Source organism: Cetorhinus maximus, chromosome 12, assembly GCF_964194155.1.
Source record: "Cetorhinus maximus chromosome 12, sCetMax3.hap1.1, whole genome shotgun sequence".
In the NCBI taxonomy this organism is placed as follows: domain Eukaryota; kingdom Metazoa; phylum Chordata; class Chondrichthyes; order Lamniformes; family Cetorhinidae; genus Cetorhinus; species Cetorhinus maximus.
In genome coordinates this window covers 60,305,576-60,330,482 of record NC_135890.1, presented here as the reverse complement: position 1 = coordinate 60,330,482, position 24,907 = coordinate 60,305,576, and the positions used below count along the sequence as shown (strand labels likewise).

The following is a 24,907-nucleotide window of genomic DNA, read 5'->3' as shown; positions in this document are numbered from 1 at the left end:
AGGGCCCAAACACTCCTTTCAAGAGAAGCAGCATTTTACTTGCACTTCCCTCAATTTAGTCTACTGCATTCATTGCTCCCAATGCGGTTTCCTCTACTTTGGAGAGACCAAACGCAGACTGGGTGACCGCTTTTCAGAACGCCTTCGGTCTGTCCACAAGCATTACCCAGACCTCCCTGTCGCTTACCATTTCAACACTCCACCCTGCTCTCATGCCCACATGTCCATTCTTGGCCTGCTGCATTGTTCCAGTGAAGCTCAACGCAAACTGGAGGAACAGCATCTCATCTTCTGACTAGGCACTTTACAGCCTTCCGGTCTGAATATTGAGTTTAACATTTTAGATCATGAACTCTCTCCTCCATCCCCACCCCCTTTCCGATTTCCCCCCCTTTTTTTATTCCAATAATTTATATAGATTTTTCTTTTCCCACCGATTTCCATTATTTTTAAATGTATTTCCATCCATTGTTTTATCTCTACCTTTTAGCCTTTTTCGATTCCTTCACCCCACTCCACCCCCACTAGGGCTATCTGTACCTTGCTTGTCCTGCTTTCTACCCTTAATTAGCACATTCCTTAGATAATATCACCACCTTCAACACCTCTTTGTTCTTTTGTCTGTGACATCTTTTGGTTATCTCCACCTATCACTGGCCCTTTATCCAGCTCTACTTGTCGCAGTCCCCCTTAAACCAGCTTGTATTTCACCTCTTTTCTATTTTTACTTAGTTCTGTTGAAGGGTCATTCGGACTCCAAACGTTAACTGTGCTCCTCTCCGCAGATGCTGCCAGACCTGCTGAGTTTTTCCAGGTATTTTTGTTTTTGTTTCCAATCTAGTGGGACTTTTCCTGAATCTAAGGAACTTTGGAAAATCATAGCTAGCGCCTCCACTCTCTCTGTAGCTATCATTTTTAGAACCTTAGGGTGTAGGCCATCAGGTTCCAGGGATTTGTTGGATTTTAGTCCCTTAAGTTTCTCCAATCCTCCAAAACTTTATCTCTGCTGATATTAATTTTACTAAATTCCTGGATCTTTTTAGCCCCTAGATTATCATTTATTTCTGGTATGGAACTTGTGTTTCCCACTGTGAAGACAGGCACAAAGACAAATGGGTGTTTGGGGGGGGTGGGGGGGGGTGCGCGGCATGGAGGGGTAGTCAGGAGGTGGGGGATTGGCCAGGTATTGGGTAGTCAGTGGGTGGGGGGAGTAATTCGGGGGTCCAGTAGGGGGGTTGCATAGGGTGGGCGGGGGGGAGGAGTTGGGGGGGTGGCGGGAGGGCGCGGTGGTCAGTCCTACGGTTACCCAGGAGTTAGAAGTGGCTTTTGATAAAGTCCCACATAAGAGATTAGTGTGTAAAATTAAAGCACATGGGATTGGGGGCAATATATTGTCATGCATTCAGAATTGATTAGCAGACAGAAAACAGACAGTAGGGATAAATGAGTCTTTTTTGGAGTGGCAGGCACTGACTTGTGGGGTACCGCAGGGATCAGTGCTTGAGCCCCAGCTATTCACAATATATATCAATGATTTGGATGAGGGAGCCAAATGTTTCCAAGTTTGCTGACGACTTGAAACTTAGTGGGAATGTGAGTGATGAGGAAGGTGTTAAGAGGTTTCAAGGTGATTTAGACAGGTTGAGTGAGTGGGCAAATACATGGCAGATGCAGTATAACATGGATAAGTGTGAAGTTATCCACTTCAGTAGGAAAAACAGAATGGCAGAGTATTATTTAAATGGTAATGGATTGGGAAATGTTGATGTACAAAAGGACCTGGGTGTCCTTGTACACCAATCACTGAAAGCAAGCATGCAGGTGCAGCAAGTAGTTAAGAAGGCAAATGATATGTTGGTCTTCATGTGAGAGGACTTGAGTACAGGAGCAAGGATATCTTACTGCCGCTATACAGAGCCTTGGTGAGACCACACCTGGAGTATATTGTGTGCAGTTTTGGTCTACTTACCTAAGAAAAGATATACTTGCCAGCGAGGGAGTGCAGCGAAGCTTCACCAGACTGATTCCTGGGATGGCAGGATTGTCGTATGAGGAGAGATTGGGCTGACTAGGCCTGTATTCACTGGAGTTTAGAAGGATAGGGGATCTCATTGAAACGTATAAAATTCTGACAGGGATGGTCAGACTGGATGCAGGGACGATATTTCCTCTGGCCTAGAACAAGGGGTCACAGTCTCAGGGTACGGAGTAGTCCATTTAGTACTGAGATGAGGAGAAACTGCTTCACTCAGAGGGTGGCGAACCTATGGAATTCTCTACCACAGAACGCTGTGGAGGACAAGTCACTGAATATATTTAAGAAAGAAATAGATAGATTTCTGAACTCTAAAGGCATCAACAGCAATGGGGAGAGGGTGGCAGTATGGTGTTGAGATAGAGGTTCGGAGGTTCCAGGGCATGCGTTAGAAACTGGAAGGAGTGAGTGGCTATGGTGAAAAGAAAACTGGGCATGTGGGAGTGATGCTCCCTCTCCACTGCGGGTAAGAACCTGGTCATCAGGTGTGAGGCGCTCTCGCTGTTGCTGTACGTGGCGCAGGTCTGGCCCATTCCTCACTCCTGCGCGATGGTGATCACCCGTGCCATCTTTCGCTTTATCTGGACATCAAAATTGGATCGTGTTTGCAGGGACGCGATGTACAACCCTCTAGATAAAGGGGGAAAAAAACGTGCCCAACATCACCCTCATCCTGATGGCCACCTTTGTGTGCGGCTGCATCAAGCTGTGCGTAGACCCTCAGTACTCAAGCACCAAATGTCACTACATGCTGAGGTCCTACCTGTCCCCAGTGTTGCGAAGGATGGGTCTGGCCATGCTGCCGCTGAACGCTCCAAGTAGTTGGACCACCTGTCCCTCAAGGAAAAATTTATGCAGAGATACACCTTTGACCACAAGTCCATCAAACAGTGGTCAGCACATAACACCCTAGAGGCCCTGTGGGAAAAGGAGATGGTGGATCCTGTCGTATAGTTCCCCAAGCAGACTGACAAAGTCATTTGGCAGAATGCCTCAGCGCTAGAACTTTTCAACAAGCACCAAGATGTAGCTTGGCTGGTGGTGAGAAAGGCCCTTCTCATCAGATCCTTCCTACACTCCAGGAGCCTCACCTCCTCCGCACATTGACCTCGAGGTGGCTGTGGTGGGGAAGAGGCCATTGTTCACCTCCTTGTGGAATGTGCCTTGGCAAAGAAGGTCTGGAGAGAGAGATGCAGTGGTTTCCATCGAGGTTCATCCCCAGCAGTTCTGTGACACAGGACTCTTGTGTTCTACGGGTTGTTCCCGGGACGCACACCAAGACAAACATCAACTGCAGCTGGAGGATCATCAACTCGGTGAAAGACGCTCTTTGGTCTGCCCAAAACTTGTTGGTCTTCCAGTGCAAAGAGTACTCCCCGACCAAGTGTTGCAGACTGGCACATTCCAAGGTTGAGAATTACGTGCTAAGGGACGCACTAAAGCTTGGGGCAGCCGCTGCAAAGGTGCAATGGGGAAAGGTCCCTGTCTGAGACCTTTCTGCCATAGTGCACCGAGGGGCTGGGAATTGGAAAGACCCCTTGGGCTGTATGACTCACAGTAAATGTGTGTAGTGAATACTAAATGTATTATAATTGTATTGAAGCACCTCAGAGTGCAACATGATGTATGTTGATAACTCCAACACCATTGCACTGTCTGACTGTCTGTAATGACCATGTTGAAATGTCTGTAATGTTTATTGGTTGTATTGAAGCACCTCGGGACTCATGTGTAAAAGTTGAATATGATTGCACTTTTTGTGTGGCCATTTTGAAATGTTTTGTAATGTTCTTTCAGATATTTTATGAATGAAGTATATTTTTCCAAAAAAGAGCCTGGGAAGAGTATCCTGCAGTCAGCATCGCGGTGAAGCAGTCTGGGAAGAGTGTCCTGCAGTCACTTATTGTTAAAAATAACAAGAGTAACATCACAAGACAGCGGCAGAGAGATCAGAACCAGCATGAGTGCGGGGAAGCTTCAAAAAGTGACGTCAGCGCAAAGGTGAGAGCTGATTGGTGAGTAGTGGGTAAGTGTTTTTCTCTAGTTTAAAATAGATTGAGCTAAGGAAAGGTAAGAGTTCTAGTTTCTACTTAAAGTACATATATAATTTAACTTAAAGTAAGGGGTTTTGTCAACTAGAGGCATGGCAGGGCAGCTCAGTCCTGTGTTATGTACCACCTGCGACATGTGGGAAGTCCTAGACACTCCTTGCGCTCTGACTGACCACATGTGCAGGAAGTGCCACCAGCTGCAGCTCGAGCTCTGAATTTTGGAGCTTGAGCAGCAGCTGGAGGCACTGAGGTACATCCACAAGGCTGAGAGTTTCGTGGATAGCACGTTTTTAGACGTGGTCACCCCACAGCTTACGGAAATGTAGACAGAGAGGGAATGGGTGACCATCAGTCAGAAGAAAGGTGTCAGGCAGGTAGTAAGGAAATCCCCAGGGTGCATCTCACTCGAGAGCTATTTTTCTGTGTTGGAAAATGGGCAGTTTGACGGGTCCTCTGGGGGGGTGCAGCCACGCTCATGGCACTGTGAGTGGCTCAACTGCACGGGGTGGGGGGGAGGAAAAAAGAGGGGAAGAGCAATAGTGGTAGGAGACTCGATAGTAAGGGGAACAGACAGGTGTTTCTGCAGCCGTACATTTGACTCCAGGATGGTATGTTGCCTCATTGGCACCAGGATCAAGATGTCACTGAACTGCTGCAGGGCATTCTATAGGGGGGGAGGGGCAAACAGACAGAGATCATGGTACATATTGGTACCAACAACAAAGGTAGAAAGTGGGATGAGATCCTGCAAGCAGGATTTGGGGAGCTAGGAAGCAGATTAAAAAACAGGACCTCAAAAGGAAATAATCTCTGGATTACTTCCGGTGCCACGCGCTAGTGAGTATAGAAATAGGAGGTTGGTCCAGATGAATGCGTAGCTGGAGAGATGGTGCAGGAGGGAGAGCTTTGGATTTCTGGGACATTGGGACCGTTTCTGGGGGCGGTAGGACCAGTACAAGGCTGACGGGTTGCACCTGAACCGGAATAGGACCAACAGCCTTGCAGGGAGGTTTGCTAGTGCTGTTGGGGAGGGTTTAAACTAACTTGGCAGGAGGATGGGATCCTGAGAGGAGGTTCAGCAGGGGGAGATGCACAGCCAAAATTAGAAGAGAGAGCAAGTGAGTCTGGAAGGCATAGAAGTTATAAGCCAGTTAAGGCACAAGGGAGTTTGGCAAGGTTGGATGGTATTTATTTTAATGCAAGGAGTCTGACCAATAAGGCAAATGAGTTAAGGGCACAAATTAACACATAGAAGTATGATGTCATTGCTGTCACAGAGACATGATTAAGAGAGGGGCAGGATTGGCAGCTCAATATCCCAGGATATAGGGTCTTCAAGTGAGACAGGGAAGGAGGTAAAAGAGGAGGGGGTGTCGCAATATTGATCAAGGAATCAATTACAGCAGTAAGGAGGGATGACATCTTAGAAGGTTCCTCAAATGAAGCCATATGGGTAGAATCTTAGAACAAAAAAGGAGCAATCACATTGCTGGGAGTGTACTATAGGCCCCCAAACAGTCAGAGAGAAATAGAAGAGCAGATATGTAGGCAAATTTCAGAGAAGCGTAAAAATATTAAGGTAGTGGGGGATTTCAACTTTCCCAACATTAACTGGGTTAGTCATGGTGTGATAGTTTTAGAGAAAGCGCAATTCTTAAAATGCATCCAGGAGAGTTTTTTAAGCCAGTACGTAGAAGGTCCTACAAGAGAGGGGTCCGGGACTTAATTTTATGTAATGAAGCTGAGCAAGTGGTAGAGGTATCAGTGAGGGAACATTTTGCTGATAGTGATCATAACTCCATTAGATTTTAGGTTGTTATGGAAAAGGACAAGGATGGGTCAGAAATCAGAGTTCTAAATTGGGGGAAGGTCGATTTTAATAAGATCAGATATGATTTGGCCAGAGTGAACTGGGAGCAGCTACTTTTAGGTAAATCTGCGTCAGAGCAGTGGGACTCAATCAAGAAGGAAATAGGGAGAGTACAGGGCCAACATATTCCAGTAAAGACAAAGGGTGAGTCCAACAAATCCAGGGAACCCTGGATGTCGAGGGATATATAGGATTGGATAAAGAGAAAAAGGGAGGCTTATGGCAGATACCGAGGGCTCAAAACAGCGGAAGCCCTAGAGGAGTATAGAATGTGTAGGGGGGAACTTAAAAAGGAAATTAGGAGAGCAAAAAGGGGACATGAAAAAACATTGGCAGGTAAAATAAAGGAAAATCCAAAGTTATTTTACAGGTACATTAAGAGTAAGAGGATAACTGGGGAAAGAGTAGGGCATTCAGAACCATAGTGGTAATTTGTGTGTGGAGCCGGAAGACGTAGGTAGGATTCTAAATGAATACTTTGTGTCGGTGTTCACAAGTGAGAGAGACGACGTAGGTATGGAAATCAGGCAGAAGGACTGTGATATAATTAAAGAAATTAGCATAGAAAGGAAGGAGGTTCTAAATGGTATGGCAGGCTTAAAAGTAGATAAATCGCCAGGCCCAGATGAAATCTGGAGAAGAAGCAGTCATTTCTTGGACTGTTTCATAAACTAATCCTGCCTCCTTCTCCACACACTCCTCTGGTTGAATATATACCAAAATAATGTGTAATTGATTGAACTCACAATGCAGATAGAAGGGTCTAAAAGCCATGCACAGTAATTCAATGTTAGCAAGGCAAATACATTTCTTAACTTAAAAATTTTGGCACCAACGTTGATATACATATATATGCCTGCTCTTCGGGATTTATTTGTAGCAGTAGTGGATCTATCCTGGCACAATAGATCAAATCCATCAATATCAATTGCATTGTCTGAGATGTCTGAAGTTAACCAGATTTTGGGGAAACAGAACACACTCGAGTCCCTGAATTCTGACAAAAGTCTCGTGCAGGTCTGAATCTCAGCAATCTTATTTCTCAATGACCTTGCATTACTAAGATCAATGACTATAAATGGTGGAATTTTCCCTCTCCTTTTCATTCGTTGTCTCATACCCCCTCATTTCCCCCTCTGCCTGTTTCAGCCCTGGACACAGGTCATTTCTTGTTGGTACCCACACGGGCAGGCTTGTAGGCGTAACTTGCAAGGCTGCAGTTCCTGTGATGGTCGTACATGATGTAATGATAGAGAGCTTCACTCATTCCTATCCTCAGTAGCCTCGATCCCTCTGGCCCTGCTCCACCTTGGCAGCTACTCTCCTCGACCTTGCCTGGCCCGGTAGCCTCACTCCCCACTCTCCATAGTTTGGACCAGTACTCTTATTTCCCAGATTTTACTGGTGTTCCATTTTAAGGTAAACAAGACCAGTTCAGAACAGTATCCTTATTTCCCAGTTTTTACTGTTCCCACCTGGCCTCAGTGTTGTCTCACTCCCCCAGGCCCCATGGTTGTCTCACTCCCCCAGTCCCCAGTGTTTTCTCACAACCCCAGTCCCCAGTGTTGTCTCACTCCCCCAGGCCCCAGTGTTGTCTCACTCCCCAAGTCCCCAGGTCTTGCTCCTACCTCTGGCCCCTGTGTAGTCTCACTCCCCCCAGATCTCAACATAGCCTTGCTCACCTGGCACCGGTGTAGTCTTGCTCCCCCCATTCCTGGCACCAGTGTTACCTCACTCCCCCAGACCATGAAGTACCCGTCCTCCCCACTGCCCCGGTGTAATCTTGCTCTGGGGTAGTCTCGCTCGCTGCCCCCACCCAGCCCCCGTATAGTCTCACTCCACCCAACCCCGGTAGCCTTGCTCCCCACAGGCATTGGTGTCTCTTTGCTTCCCCCAGCCCCAGAAGCGTCACTTCCCCCAAGTCTTGGTGTCATCTCATTCCCCCGCTGGCACATGCCCAAACACAGTCTCACTCTCCCCAACCTTACACTGGCCTTGGTGTCTCCACTCAGCTCCACCACCCAGCAAAGTCCTCTCACCCCAAAGCCCACTTCCAAGAGCACCAAAAACCAAAATATGAGAAATTCTGTTTGTCGATTTCCACAAACTATTTCATTTGGACTTACCTGTAGAAATGGTAAAGTCATAATTTTCGTTAGCATCAATGGTTTCTTGACTGTTGTTTTCAGAATTCTCTTCAGTGGGTAAAAAATAGAAGGAACAGTTGGGGCATCGGAGACTTATTATTAATTTTCTGTGATTTATACCACAAATATTGATTTACAAGCTCTCTTTTATCCCAGTGATTTGGGATTGTCACACACAACTGTTGGAACTATATTCAAATGTTGAAGTACATACTCCAACCCAATTTCACTTACTACTCTCCTTTCTTGTTTCTGTACTGTTTCTTCTTTCCAAGTTTAAAAGTTTATCTATTCTTCAACATGGTGAATAGTGGGTCCTAAAGGACAATGCCTTCATGTCGCGCTTTAGATTTAAAAAAATGCCCCAAATTGCTTTAAGACTCAGGGTCAAACCCAAGAGGAGCAGTACGGCAAATAACGTAAGTGGCCTTTAGAGAATTTAACTCTAGAGAATCAGATTCAAAGAAAGCTTTTGAAGGAAAGAATTCCTGCATATGGGAGCACATAGTTGAAATGGGCATCAGTGGAGAACATTTAGGAGACAGTGATCATTGTATCATAAGGTTTAGGATGACGGTAGAAAATGACAATGGGCAATTCAGAGTGAGAATAATTAACTGGGGGAGAGCAATGGGGCAAGAACGGAGCTAGGCCGGAGAGACTGGAACCAAAGGTTGGAAGGAGAAACAGTAGGTGAACAGTGGGCTACCTTCAAAGGAGAAATGGTTCAGGCACAGTAAAGGTACATTCCCTTAAAAGGGAAAGGTAGGGCAAACAAATCCAGAGCTCCCTTGATGAAAAAGGAGATAGAAATTAAGATAAAGAAGAAAAAGTGTGCTTATGACAGATGTCAGATAGAAAATACAATTGAGAACCAAACTGAAAATAGAAGGTTCAGAGGAGAGGTGGGAAGCAAATAAGAGAAGCGAAGAGGGATTATGAGAATAGACTGGCAGCCAAAATAAAGGGGAATCCCAAAGTCTTCTATAGGCACATAAATAGTAAAAGGGTTGTAAAGGGAGAAGTAGGGCCGAAAACGGACCAAAAAGAGGATTTACACAAGGAGGCAGGGGGCAAAGCTGAGGTGTTAAATGAATACTTTTCATCTGTCTTTACCAAGGAAGCAGCTGCTACCCAGGCCATGGTGACAAAGAAGGAAACTCTGTCACTAGAAGGGTTCAAACTTGATAAAGAGGTGTTGGATAAACTGTCGGTACTTAAAAGTTGACAAGGCACTGGGACCAGATGAGATGTATCCAAGGATATTGAAGGAAGTGAGAGTGGAAGTTGCAGGGGCACAGGCCATAATCTTTCAGTCTTCCATAGGCTCAGGAGAGGTGCCAGAGGACTGGAGAATTACAACATTACGCTTTTGTTCAAAATAGGCAAGGATAAGCCCAGCAATTACAGGCCTGTCAGTTTGACTTCGGTGCTGGGGAAGCTTCTAGAAACAATTTTTCGGGATGAAAGGGATCAAAGGGTATGGGGAGAAAGCGGGAGCAGGCTATTGAGTTGGATGATCAGCCATGATCATAATGAATGGCGGAGCAGGCTCGAAGGGCTGAATGGCCTACTCCTGCTCCTAGTTTCTATGTTTCTATGGGACAGAATTAATAGTCACGAAAAAATGTGGGTTGATTAGGAAGGGCCGGCATGGATTCCTTAAGGGAAAATCATGTTAAACTAACTTCCTGGAGTTTTTTGAAGAGATAACAGAGAGGGTTGGTGAGGATAATGCTGTCGATGTGGCGTACATGGGCTTCCAAAAGGCATTCGATACAGAGCCGCAAAACAAACGTGAGAAAAGTTATAGCTCATGGAATAAAAGGGACAGTAGCAACATGGATAAAAAATTGGCTGAGTAATAGGAAACAGCGAGTAATGGTTAATGGATATTTTTCAGGCTGAAGGAATGTTGTAGTGGAGTTCCCCAGGGGTCGGTATTGGGGCCCTTGCTTTTCCTGATATATATTAATGATCTAGATCTTGGTGTGCAGGGGACAATTTCAATGTTTGCAGATGATATTAAACTTGGAAGCATTGTAAACTGCGAGGAGGACAGTGTAGAACTTCAAAAGGACATAGACAAGTTGATGGAATGGGCGGACAAGTGGAGTTCAATACAGGGAATGTGAGGTGATTCATTTTGGTAGGCAGAAAATGGAGAGACAATATAAAATGAGGGGTACAACTCTAAAGGGTGTGCAACAGCAGAGGGATCTGGGTCTATATGTGCATAAGTCATTAAAGATGGCAGGAGAGGTGGAGAGATCAGTTAATAAAGCATATAGTATCCTAGGCTTTACTATTAGGGGCACAGAGTACAGGAGCAAGGAGGTTATGCTGAACTTGTATAGGATACTAGTTAGACCTCAGCTGGAGTATTGTTTACAGTTCTGGGCATCACACGATAGGGAGGCTTTGACGCATTGGAGAGAGCGCAGAAGAGGTTTACAAAATGGTTCCAGGGATGAGAAACTTCAGTTATGAGATAGATTCGAGAAGTTGGGGCTGTCGTCCTTGGCGAGATGAAGGCTAAGAGGAGATTCGATAAGAGGTTTTCAAAATCATGAGGGGGCTCAATAGAGTAGATAGGGAGAAACTGTTCCCGCTCCTAAAAGGATCAAGAACGCGAAGGCACAGATTTAAAGTGATTGCAAAAGAAGCAAATGCACTGTCAGAAAAAGCTTTTTCACACAACGACTGGTTCAGGTCTGGAGTGCATTGCCTGGAAGTGAGGTCATGGCAAGTTCAATCAAGGTATTCAAGAGGGCATTAGATGATTATTTAAATAGAAACAATGTGAAGGGTTACGGGGAAAAGGCAGGAGAATGGCACCAAGTCATAATGCTCATTCGGAGAGCCGGTGCAGACTCGATGGGCTGAATGGCCTCCTTCTGCACCGTAATAATTCTGTGATTCTGTGAAATATCTGTCATCGGCGCTACAGAGTAGAGAGGGGATATACACAATAGGCAATAGCTGGTTGAGCATGGATGTAGAGTTGGAGAAAGCTGCAGAAGTTGAGTACACTGAAGGCATGCAGGCATTTGTAAACAAGGATAAGGATTTTGGTGATATCTGTGACAAAATCAATCCATGCTGGATCAAGTTGCTGATATCAACAGTTAGAAGCATCAATAGAGAACCAGAGCACTTTTCCAAAGTAAGTAGTAACTGGAAAGTTCACCAGCCTCAATAATTCCGGTAATTCTGGAACTTCAGAACAGGAGTAGGCCGTTCAACCCCTCAAAACTGTTTCACCATTCAATTGGATCTTGGCTGATCTGTATCTTCACTCCATTTAGCAACAACAACAACTTTTTTTTATATAGCATCTTTAATGTACTAAAACATCCCAAGGTGTTTGACAGGGGTGATATCAAATAAAATTTGACATTGAGGCACCTCGGAAGGTATTAGAGCAGATGATAGGTTTTAAGAAGCTTCTTAAAGGATGAAAGAGAGGCTGAGAGGTGGAGAGGTTTAAGAAAGGAACTCCATTGCTCGGACTTTGGCAGCTGAAGACACTAATGGTGGAGTGATTAAAGCTGGGGATGCGCAAGCAGCCAGAATTGAAAAATTGCAGATATCTCACAAGGTTGTAGCAGTGGAGGAGAGATAGGGAGGAGCGAGGAGGATTTGAAAACTAGAAAGGGAATTTTGAAACTTGAGGGGTACTTCACCAGCAGCCAATGTAGGTGTGCAAGCACAGAAGAATTCACAGAGGTGAATGGCCTTGGTGCAAGTTAAACATTGGAAGCAGAATTTGGATGAGCTGAAGTTTTACTGAGGGTAGAAAATGGGAGGTTGGCCATGAGTACCAAGTCTAGAGCTTCCAACAGCTGATTGATTGCACCCTTCCACAAACATTCATTCCCTCCACCACTGACGAACAGTGGAAGCAGTGTGTATCATCTACAAGGTACATTGCAGAAAGTCACCAAGACTCCTTAGGCTGCACCTCCCAAACCCACGACTGCTACCATCTAGAGGGACAAGGGCAGCAGACACATGGGAACACCACCACCTGGAAGTTTTCCTCCAAGCCATCAGCATCCTGACTTGGAAATATATTCCTTCACTGTCACTGGGTCAAAATCCTGGAACTCCGTCCCTAACAACACTGTGGGTGTACCAACACCACAGGGACTGCAGCGGTTCAAGAAGGCAGCTCACCACCACCTATCAAGGGAAATAGGGATGGGCAATAAATGCTGGCCTAGCCAGTGATGTAAATGAATGAAAAAATAGATAAGCTGAGACAAGGTTGGAGTTGGCCAACGTTACAGGTGAAAATAGTCAATGCTGGCACTGATATGCAGTCAGAAGCTCAACCAGGGGTCAAATATGACACCAAGGCTGTGAACATTCTGATTAAGCTTCAGACAACTTCCATGGGGAAGAATAGAGTCAGTGACTAGGGAATGGAGTTCGTGGTGGGGGCTAAAGGCAATGGCTTCGGTCTTCCTCATATTGAGTTGGGTGAAATTCATTCCCGGGTGTCTGCAAGCTATCTGACATTTTAGAACCAGTGGAGGGGTCAAGAGAAGTAATGGTGAGGTAGACTAGGTATCACCAGAGTATATGCGAAAGCTGATGCTGTGTTTTCAGACGATGTTGATGATGATAGATTATAGATGAGAAATGGTTGGGGGGTCAAGTATAGAAGTACACATATAGAAGTACACATCCTTGTGAGACACCAGAGGCAATGGAGTGAGAGTCAGAAGAGAAACCATTGCAGTTGATTCTCTGCCTATGACTGGATAGATAAGAATGGAGCTAGGTGAGTGCAGTTCCACCCAGCTGGACGAAAGCAGAGAGTTGTTTGAGGAGGATGTTGTGGTCAACCATATCAAAGGCTGCCGACACGTCAAGAAGGAGGAGGAGGGAAAGTTTACCTTTGTCTCAGTCACATAGGGTATCATTTGTGACTTTGATCAAAGCTATTTTGGTATTGTGACAAGGAAGAAATCTGATTGGAAGGATTCAAATATGGAGCTCCAGGAAAAATGGACAGGTTATTGGAAGGCAACAGGTCAAGGGCCTTGGAGAGGAAAGAAAGGTTGGAATTGGGGCAGTAGTTTGCATTGATGGAGAGGTCAAGGATTATTTATTTGAGGATGGGTGTTATTTCTATAGATTTGAAAAAGGGAGGACAGTACCTGAGAAGAGAGTACCTTTAACAGTATCAGCCTTCACTGGGGCCAGGAAGGCAAGCTAGGTTGCCAGCAGCTTGGATAGGGTCAAGGGAGCAGTAGATGGGTCTCATGGACAAGATGAGCTCAGAGGCGATATAAAGGGAGATGGAAGAGAAACTGGAGAAAGATGCAAGTTCAGTGCCAGGGCAAGGGGGAACCTTTGTGAAAGTGTGGCCCACCTTGATTCCATAACCCTTATACCTCTGTCTAACAAAAATCTATCAATCTCAGTTTTGAAACTTTCAATTCACCTAGCTTCAACAACTTCTTGGGAGAGAGAGTTCCAGATTTCCAATACCCTTCATGTGAAGAAGTGCCTCCTGACATTATCTTGAATGGCCTTGGTCTAGTTTTAAGGATATGCCCCCTTGTTCTAGGCTACACCTCAGGGGAACTGGGTTCTCTCTATTCCAACTCCCTTAAGATAAAAGCTGCCATTCCATTAGCCTTGTAATGATTTTTTGCACTTATCCAGGAGCTTTTAGTGATTTTGATACTTGGGTCCCTAAATCTCCCTGCTCTTCCATAGTCACATAGGCCCCACCGGCTCAGCAGTGGGCGGGCAGCCGATCGCCGCCGCCGAAACAGCCCCGCTTCCATTTTGAGTGGGCAGGCCAATTAAGGCCCGCCCAGCGAGCCATCCAATGGGAAGCGCTATGCGCTTCCTGTGCGGGGGGGGAGGGATTCCCCAACTGTCAGAGTGCACTCTTTCACACATGCGTGCAAAAGAGCGCACAGCTCCCTCAGACTAAGTGCTGTCTCAGGGAGAGCGCTGAAAGTTTTATAAACTTAAAAAATAGAAAAATAAAAAAATTATTAACTTGTCCCCCTCATGTGACAACGTCAAACGAGATGGGACATGTTAATAAATATCACATAAAGTTTATTAAAGTTTTTTAAAACAGACATGAAACCTCACCCCGCCAGTGGATGAGGTTTCATATTTTTTCAGAAGCCCGCTGGGGCTCCTGGCCTGCCCACCAGCCTTAAGGTTGGATGGGCAGGGCCTTTAATTGGCTTAATTATCCTGTCAACGGCCTCAATTGGCTATTGATAGGTCGGCGGGCGGACAGCTGATTTCGCTGTCCGCCCGCCTTCCTGAATATTTAAATGGAGCGGGATGACGTCGGGGGTTCCTCCCGACATCATCCCGCGCCGGCAAGCAGGCCCCGCCCCCAACTCACCGACGGAAAAATTCTAGCCTAGGTTTCCAGTATTCCAGGCAGTAGATTACAGAGGGAGGGAGTAATAACCATGTGAGGATGGACAAGTCCAGGGAAATGATTGTCTGCTCTGGCCAGACCATTTGTAAGTATTCACATAACATTGAATACTACTATTACAGAAGCAAACCCACTATTGAACTCAGGGGGAAATGTCACCAACAGACAGAAAGCTAGAAAATAACTGGGAGTAATCAGCATTCAAATTTATTAACTACTTTCACTGAGGCGAAAAAGTGGATTTTATAGCATATTAACAGATGCTGTATAAGTAGCAAAGTGTCACAGCAAAATAGGTAAACAATATGCTACAATAGAGGAAATGCCCATCTAGCAGAGTTGCTGACTTCAGTGGTGCTGCTACATGGAGACCTCTTCCACAAAGAGAAAGGAGCAGACACCCAGTTAAAAGCAACATAGATAGTGCCTAATAAAGTCACCTCAACTACTCGTAACTTATAGCTGTAAGTATTGGGGAGAGAATTAAGGAATTCTTATTTTCACAAAAATTACTCCTCTCTGATAGCAAAAGTAATTTTCTCATATACAGTTTTAAATGTTACAAATATCTAATTTTAATTATCATAATATTCTATTAAATACTTAAAGGTTGACAGAGTTGTAAGAGGTATGATAACTAACCATGATTCATTTTGAGAAGTTTAAATGCCACTCTGTAATAAACCTGAATAAGTTCCAGATGTAAATCCATGATGAGACTGCAGAGAGCTGTTGCTTTACAAGAATCTTCTTGTGGAACATTATTTTGTTCCTGTAGATTTAATTGGCTAGTTGACTGGTAAATATGTTCATCTAACTGCAACAAAGACAAAATAAATTCAGCAGTGCAATAAAAATTAAACAAGGAGATAAAAATGCTTGTCGATTTTCTTTTTTTGCATTTTATTCTTGGGAAAATGTCCAAATTCCAGGTGCCAAGGCCAGAAAACAGAGTAAAAACACATTTTGTCAAGTCTCTGAACACCTTTATGCTGCTCAGGTTTTCCAAAATTGAGAAGCAGAGCAGGGTAAGTAGCAGGAACATCAGTTCGACAGAGTACTTAACTCAGAGAATTTAAGAAAGGCTTAAGGGCAGAAATGGCAGTAGCAGACCTGGGTTGGTGATTGAGCACAGCAACCAAGGAATTCAAGAGGAGGTGGGGGGGTGCGGGGGCGGAGAGAGTCTACAGGGAAATCTCCAACAATAAAAGCAACAGCTACATTGACACCCCAAACAGGGCAGGAGCCTATTAAGAACAAAGAAAAGTACAGCACAGGAACCTTCAGCCCTCCAAGCCTGCGCCAATCATATTGCCTGTCAAACTAAAATATTTTGCACTTCCGGGGTCCATATCCCTCTATTCCCATCTTATTCATGTATTTGTGAAGCTGCCTCTTAAACACCACTGTCGTACCTTCTTCCACCACCTCCTCTGGCAGCAAATTCCAGACACTCACTACCCTCTGCATAAAAAACTTGCCCCGCACATCTCCTCTAAAGTTTTCTCCTCTCACCTTAAATCTATGTCCCCTAGTAATTGACTCTTCCACCCTGGGAAAAAGCTTCTGACTATCTACTCTGTCCATGCCACTCATAATTTTGTAAACTTCTATCAAGTCGCCCCTCAATCTCCGTCGCTCTAGTGAGAACAATCCGAGTTTCTCCAACCTCTCCTCATAGCTAATAACCTCCAGACCAGGCAGCATCCTGGTAAATCTCCTCTGCACCCTCTCCAACGCCTCCATATCCTTCTGGTAATGTGGCGACTAGAATTGCACGCAATATTCCAAGTGTGGCCTAACCAAGGTTCTATACAGCTGCAGCATGGCTTCCGAGCTTTTATACTCAATACCCCTGCCGATGAAGGCAAGCATGCCATATGGCTTCCTGATTACTTTATCCACCTGTGTTGCCACTTTCAGTGACCTGTGGACCTGTACACCCAGATCCCTTTGCCTGTCGATGCACTTAAGGGTTCTGCCATTTACTGTATAATTCCTACCTGTATTAGACCTTCCAAAATGCATTACCTCGCATTTGTCCGGATTAAACTCCATCATTGTTTAATACTCATCATATTGATGAGTAGCTGAAAGTAAAAGCATGACAGGTAGCCTCAGCCCCATGCAATGCACATTCTGTGCCATCTGGGAAATCCTGAACACTTTTTGTGGCCTGGATGACCACATGTGCAGGAAGTGTTGCCAGCTAGAGCAGCTTGAGCCCCAGGTTTCAGAGCCTGAGTGGTGGCTAGAGTCACTATTTTGTCAATGGCGGATTAACTCCTCCGCCATGTGGGGAGGCTGCCTTATAAACTTAGGCAGCCTCCCAGTGGCTGCCCAGTGGGGGCTGTGGGGAGGGAGTGATTGTTTTTGAAAGCATAGAGGGAGCCACGGCTAGGGAAGGCAACCCCACTTGGCCCCAGCGTATTCCCTGGAAGAGTTACCCCTCCATCACTTAGATGTAATTTTTTTATTAATTGTTTTTCCATCTACCAGCAGAATGCAACAGGTCTCCAGCCTGCCTCAGAAGTGACCACCATATCTAGTTGTGCTACAGAGGCTCCTGGGCTACCGGCCCTCTGATTGGGCTGGCAGCACTCGGGGCAGGCGCCTGTCCTGAAATCGCCCATAAAATTGAAGGGGAAATCCAGCCAGCCGTCCGTGCATTCAGCCAACCAACTTTTGCAGCCAGTGGCGGACCATCCACCCGATTGGTAAAATTCTGCCCATGTCTCTGGAACATTGGTCTGGGTCTCTACGAGTCCAGTAACAGTAATTAGTCCTGTACCTAGTCCAGTAATATAGCTAAAGTGAACTGGAAACAGCCAGCTGAGTGGCAGGATTTCAAGAAAGAGATAGTGAAGGTTCAAAGCAAGTATGTTCCCTAAAAGAAAAAGGATGGGACTAACAAATTCCGAGCTCCCTGGATGTCAAGCCACTTAAAGGAAAGTATAAAGAAGAAAGGGATAAGAGCAATATACTGTGGATGCTGTAAATCTGAAATAAAAATGGAAAATGCTGGAAAAGCTCAACAGGTTTGACAGCATCTGTGGAGAGAGAGAGTGTTAACATTTCGAGTCTGTATGACCCTTCTTCAGAGCTAAAGAAGCTAAAGAACTTATGACAGATAATGAGGGCTCAAAACTGAGAAAACCTGGAGGTGTATAAAAAGTGCAGGGGTGAAGTTAAAAAGGAATTGAGGAAAACAAAGAGAAGGAAGGAAAAATATTGGCAAGTAAGATCATGGAAAACCCAAAAAAATTTTAAGAATGCCTAAAGAGCTAGAGAATAACTAAAGAAAGTTCTGGTCACCACTGTATAGGAAAGATGTGATTGCACTGGTGAGGGTACAGGGGAGATTTATGAGGATGTTGCCAGGACTGGAGAATTTTAGTTATCAGGAAAGATTAGATGGCTAGGGTTTTTCTCTTTGGAACAGAGGAGGCTGAGGTGAGACCTAATTGATGTGGCATATAAAATTATGACGGGTCTAGATAGAGTGGATAAGACAACTCTATTTCCTGTAATTGAGGAATCCATATCCAGGAGACATAGATTTAGCGTAAGAGGTAGGAGGCTTAGGCGGGAATCGAGAGTGGGGATCTGTAACTCGCTGCCTGAAAGGGCAGTAGAGGCAGAAACCCTCATCACATTTAAAAAGTATTTAAATATGCTTGAAGTGCTGTAACCTACAGGACTGCAAAGAGCTGGATAGTGGAAGTAGTTCAGATAGTTACTTGTCAGCCAGCTCAAACAAGATGGGCCGAATGTCCTCTTTCTCTGCTGTAAATTTCTATGATTCCATGATTCAATGCATGCCAAACTTGGGGCAGGAGGGTGCATTCCTAGCCCTGTCATCTCTATTTCCAGTGCATTCGACCTTGGTGCTCCCAGACTCAAGGCTACCACGGACATTGTGCTTCACAGTCCTGATAATGAGAATCGTGCAGCCAGAGGCCAAGTTGGATGGAAAATTGGCTGGCCCATGGCAGCATAAGACCAATGAGATTCTAAGTCCCAAGTCTCATCTAAAAGGTCTATTGTCTGAACCTGGCGACGAGTGGATGAAGTGCATCATTGGGGATCCAATGTAATGGTCCCTAACACACTTAAGTGGTTGAGAGGGAAGCCGGGAGGGCTTGGGCTCAGGGAGAGGAAGCGGAGCCCAGGGCAGAGGCAGCCTGAGGTCTCGTTGTAGGACTGTGACGAGCATTCTTGCTCTCCCTGGCCTGCAAGCAAACAAAAAGAAAATGGTTAACCTATCTTTTTTGCCTGTTCTGATCTTGAATCTGTTTGGCACCTGGGTGGCCTGACAGGAAATTTACAGCACCTTTCCCACACAAGCCACTAGTTAAAATTGCAGTTGAACCTCGAGGATGTCATCAGATTCCCATCAGCACCTTTAGAGAAGAACCTCGCTGACTTTCAGCAGGTGTTCCAAGAAGCTGGTTTAAATTGCAACCTGTAGGGGGTAGGCAATGCAGGAAAGTTGCTGAGGCCATTTTAACTGTCTGTCGCCTGGTTTCCACCAGGCAGGGTGGGTTAAAATCAGCCCTTAAAATGCAGTCTGAATTCATATGCATTGATGGTATCCTGAATAGTTTGAGAAGATGGTTTATTCAGTGGACTTGTGTAACAGACGCCATCGCCTTAGCTGACCTGCTAAAAACACTCATCATTAGGTCAATTGATAGTTTTTCTTACCTTTATATAGTTATTGTCAATCAGTAAGGTTTTCTCTGTTGAAACAGAGCGAGCTGCTGCTATGCTGTCCACTGCCTTTTCGAGCATTTTACATGCAATATCAAGTTGTTCAGCTGGATGTTTCTGAAAGGTAAGCACAGTATATAACCACTTACAGCTTTGTGGTTCCCTTTAAAGAGAAACCTTAATAAATTCTGATATTTAGGGGTTTTTTTTCAGAATTTGTAGAAAAAAATGGTTAAAATCAGCTGCAAGTTTTTTTGGATTTTTAATATCAAATATAAAACAAATATGTTCATGATCAGAAAACCTGGGTCACAATTGAGAAAGTCCAGCCAATCAGACAAACCGAGAGAGAGAATTGGATACTACCTGAAACTCTTTCGAGTTATCAACAGTCACAGATTGCAACTCTTTCGAGTACAATCACAGTTCTTGGTTTCCGGGAGTGAGACGTGAACCCACAACCCTCTGAGTCAAAGGCGAGGGTGCTATGGACTGAGCCACAGCAAGCAATTAACCTGTGGCCACTCACTGCCATGCAGGCAGTATACTAAATTTGTACTGCCTGTTGCTTGCTGCATGCAACTAGCACACCCAACACTGTTCATTGGCTGCATGCATCAGCAAGGGGTAGATATTGTAGGTGCTACTTAAAGGCAACCTGTAGCTCTTGTCCAAATGCATTGTGACAAGAAGTGGCCCGCCCCATCAGCATGTCCCGGCGCCATATTTAAACAGCACCCGAACAGCCGTTCACTCACTGTAGGCCAGGACCACTCATTCCGGGAAAGAATTTCAAGGAGAAGGCAGCAACCTCCGGCCACATGGTTCAGCGATGCCTCCCTTGAGATTCTCCTCCAGGCAGTCAAGGAAAGATGGCAGTCCTCTTTCTGAGAGATGGGAGCAGAAGGCCTTCCCATCTGACCACGGCAGCCTAGGAGGAAGTCGCCAGGGTGGTCAGCCTCCATGAGGTCCTAGGGAGCACTGCCCTGCAGCGCAAGAAATGGATGAACGATCTCATCCGCTCCACGAGGGTAAGTCAAGCTTCTACGCACTGCAGACTCACACTCATAAGTCTAAGGGTTAGAGTCCACAGAGATGTCACATACTGTTAACAGATGGGACATTAGCATTGTTTTTTTATTGTATTCCTTCATGGGATGTGAGCATCACTGGCTAGGCCAGCATTTATTGCTCATCCCTAATTGCCCTTGAGGAGGTGGTGGTGAGCCATCTTCTTGAACCGCTACTGTCCCTGTGGTGTCGATACACCCACAGTGCTGATAGGGAGTTCCAGGATTTTGACACAGCAACAGTGAAGGAATGGCGATATATTTCCAAGTCACGATGGTGTGTGGCTGAGAGGAGAACTTGCAGGTGGTAGTGTTCCGATCTACTGCCCTTGTCCTTCTAGGTGGTAGAAGTCACAAGTTAAGAAGGTGCTATCAAAAAAGCCTTGTTGAGTTGCTGCAATGCATCTTGTAGATTGTACACACTGCTGCCACTATGTGTCAGTGGTGGGGGAAATGAATGTTTAAAGTGGTGGATGGGGTGCCAATCAAGCCAACTGCTTTGTCCCGGATGGTGTCGAGTTTCTTTGTTGTTGGAGCTGTACTCAACCTCGCAAATGTGGAGTATTCCATCACACTCCTGACTTGTGCTTTGTAGATGGTGGACCGGCTTTGGGGAGTCAGGAGGTGAGTTACTTTCCGCAGAATTACCCAGCCTCTGACCTGCTCTTTCATCCACAGTGCTCACACTTAATCGATCTGTCTTTACGCAAGAGTAGATAACAGGATGGAGAGAGAAAACAGGAGCCGAGGAACCTCACCAAATTTGAGCAGCAGGCTACAGAGCTGGCAGGAGAGGACGCAGACCATGCCTGTGCCGAGGGCGACATTGGCCTCTCCCAGCAACCCAGTGAGGAAGCATCTATTATACAGAGACAACATTTGGACAATGACTGTAAGTAATGTGTGGAATGTTTGAGTCAGCCTAGGCAGTCACTCATTCACTCTTTTCTCCATTCCAGGTACCAACAGGAAGAGAGGGAGGCCAGCATCCCCCAAAGAAGAAAGCTCCAGCCCCTAGGCCACTCGAAGGAGGAAGACAACACTTTCTCACCTGTAGAGCTGTCACTGCGTTCACCTGCACCCTCCACCAGCGCAGTTGGTAGGCTCGGGGTCACACAGTGGTGGTTACTACATGGACACGTGTTGACAGCAGGCGGAGGCATTGAGAACCAAGGCCTCTGGCACTCAAAGGACTGCTGGAGACCAGGCCCCTCCAAAGCCTGAGTCAGATAATGAGCCTCTACAATCCACCGTAGGACACATGCTGGGGATGCAAACAGAGGCAGAAAACATCAGTAAGAGCTGTCAGAGGCCATCAACAGACTGGGACGAGAGATGGAGGATCCCATCCATGTTCTGTCTGATGTCATGGCTCTGGCATGCATGCACATCCAAATCTCCATAGGAAGGGTGGCATCTGCCTTGGAGACCCAGGTCCAACAAAACACACAGTTTTTGCGGGATTTGCGCTCGGACCTGCACTCCATCACTCTAGCCCTGGGTCATTTCAGCAGTGGCTAGGCAAGGAGCAGGGCACCTTAACCTTCCAGGTGCCCCTTCATTTCAAGGAGTCAGGGAGGGGCCCTCGGGCACCCAGAAAGAGGAGGAGCATGTGCCAAAATTGGGACAGCTGTCCCACAGACTAGATAAGCAATGGCCTGACATAGTAAGACTCGTGGATTCTTGCCTTACATACAATGTCCCAGGCACCATCATCACTATTCCTGGGTTTGTCCTTTCCAATCATAAGACCCACCAGGGGTGGAGGCACAGTGATATACAGTCAGGAGGGCTTAGACCTGGGTGTCCTCAACATTGACTCTGGACCGCATGAAGTGTCATGACATGAAGTCAAACATTGGCAAGGAAACCTCCTGCTGGTTACCACTTTCCGCCCACCCTAACCACCTCCCCTCCGCCCCCACCCTTCAGCTGATGAATCAGTACTCCTCCATGTTGAACACAACTTGGAGGAAGCTCTGAGGGTGCCAGGAGTAGCACCAGGCATACCAAAAAAATGAGGTGTCAACCTGATGAAGCTACAACACAGGACTATTGGCATGGCAAACAGCATAAGCAGCAAAAGATAGACAGAGATAAGTGGTTCCATAACCAATGAATCAGATCTAAGCGCTGCAGTGCAGCCACATGCCCTCCTGCACTCTTCATTGAACCAAGGTTGATCCCCTGGCTTGATGGTAATAGTAGAATGGGGGACATGCCATGCCATGGAGTTACAGATTGTGATTGAATATGATTCTGCTGCTGCTATTGGCCACAGTGCCTCATGGACGCCCAGTCTTCAGTTACTTGATCTGTGAATGGTGGTGGACAATTTAAAAACTCACAGAATGAGGAGACTCCAAAAATATCCCCATCCTCAATGATGCGGGAGCTCAGCACATCAGTGCAAAAGATAAGGCTGAAGAATTTGGAACAATCTTCAGCCAGTAGTGCTGAGTGGATGATCTATCTCAGCCTCCTCCAGGGGTCCCCAGCATCACAGATGCCAGTCTTCAGCCAATTCACTTCACTCCACATGATATTAAAAAATGGCTAAAGGCACTGGATACTGCAAAGGCAATGGGCCTTAGCAATATTCCGGCAATAGAACCAAAAACTTGAGATCCAGAACTTGCCACACAACACTGGCATCTACCCTGCAATGTGGAAAATTGCCCAGGTACGTCCTGTACACAAAAAGCAGGACAAATCAAGCTTGGCCAACTATCGCCCCATCAGACTACTCTCGATCATCAGTAAAGTGATGGAAGGAGTTGTCAACAGTGCTGTCAAGTGGAACTTGCTTATCAATCACCTGCTCGCTCTCAGTCAGTTTGGGTTCTGCCAGCATCACTGGCTCCTGACCTCATTACAGCCTAGGTTCAAACATGGAGAAACGAGCTGAACTCCAGAGCTAACATAAGAGTGACTTCCCTTGACATCAAGGTAATATTTGACTAAGTGTGGCATCAAAGAGCCCAAGCTAAACTAGTGTCAATGGGAATCAGGGGGAAAATTCTCCACTGGTTGGAGTCATACCTAGCACAAAGGAAGGTGGTTGTGGTTCTTGGAGGTCAATCATCTCAATTCCAGGACATCGCTGCAGGTGTTCCTCATGGTATGTCCAAGGCCCAAACATCTTCAGCTGCAAGACCTTCCTTCCATCATAAGGTCAGAAGTGGGGATGTTCATTGATGACTGCACAATATTCAGCACCATTCGCAACTCCTCAGATACTGAAGCAGTCCATGTCCAAATGCTGCAAGACCTGGACAATATCCAGGCTTGGGCTGACAAGTGGCAAGTAAAATTCATGCCACACAAGTGTCAGGCAATGATCATCTCCAACAAGAGAGAACCTAAACATCGGCACTTGATATTCAATGGCATTACCGTCACCGAATTCCCCACTGTCAAGATCCTGGGAGTTACCATTGACCAGAAACTGAACTGAACCAGCCATACTGTGGCTACAAGAGCAGGTCAGAGGCTAGGAATCCTGCCGCGAATAACTCACCTCCTGACTCCCCAAAGCCTGTCCACCGTCTACAAGACACAAGTCAGGAGTATGATGGATTACTCTCCACTTGCCTGGATGAGTGCAGCTCCAACAACACTCAAGAAGCTTGACACCATCCAGGACAAAGCAGCCCGCTTGATTGGCACCCCATGCACGAACATTCATTCCCTCCACCACCGATGTACAGTGGCAGCTGTGTGTACCATCTACAAGATGCACTGCAGAAACTCACCAAGGCTCCTTAGACAGCACCTTCCAAACCCACAACCGCTACAATCTAGAAGTGCATGGGCAGCGGACACATAGGAACAACGCCACCACTGGGTCAAAATCCTGGAACTCCCTCCCTGAGAGCACTGTGGGTGTACCTACATCACATGGACTGCAGCAGTTCAAGAAGTCAGCTCACAGCCACCTTCTCAAGGGCAAAAAGTGATGGGCAATAAATGCTGGCCTAGCGATGCCCACATCCCATGAATGAATTTTAAAAATTGAGTTATTGGGCTGAAAGGCCTGTTTCTGTGCCAGGTATTCTATGTTCCCTAAAATCTGTCATTTGGGAAAATGCTGGAATCCATTATTAAGGAAGTAGTAGCAGGCATTTAGAAAACTATAATGCAATCAGGCAGATTCAACATGGTTTTATGAAAGGGAAATTGTGTTTGACAAATTTATTAGTTCTTTGAGGATGTAACAAGCAGGGTACATAAAGGGGAATCAGTAGTCGTCCGTTTGGATTTCCAAAATGCTTTCCATAAGTTACCGCATAAAAAGTTACTACACAAGACAGGTTGTGAGAAGGACACAGAGTTAGCAAAGTGATATAGGCTAATTAAATGAGTCAGCAAAAATTTGGCGGATGGAGTATAACATGAGAAGATGTGAGGTCATTCATTTTGGTGGGATGAATAGAAAAATAGAATATTATTTAAATGGAAAGAGATTGCAAAATGCTTTGGTACAGAGGAATCTGGGTGTCCTTGCATATGAATCATTACAAGTTGATTAGCATGCAGGTGCAGCAAATAATTCAAAACCCACTAGAATGCCGGCCTTTATTGTAGGAGAAAT

General features: G+C 45.7%; 1 protein-coding gene across 1 annotated transcript in view; it reads right to left on the bottom strand.

The window, feature by feature from the left end:
• The window catches only part of cfap54 (cilia and flagella associated 54), a 264,156-nt gene that overhangs the window by 147,938 nt on the left and 91,311 nt on the right, over nt 1-24,907 (bottom strand). The window contains exons 18-20 of the mRNA XM_078554638.1: nt 19,238-19,360; nt 15,173-15,347; nt 8,083-8,151 (exon numbers count right to left, since the gene is read on the bottom strand). Coding sequence (XP_078410764.1) covers nt 8,083-8,151; nt 15,173-15,347; nt 19,238-19,360 — 367 coding nt within the window. The remainder of the gene's footprint in view (nt 1-8,082; nt 8,152-15,172; nt 15,348-19,237; nt 19,361-24,907) is intronic.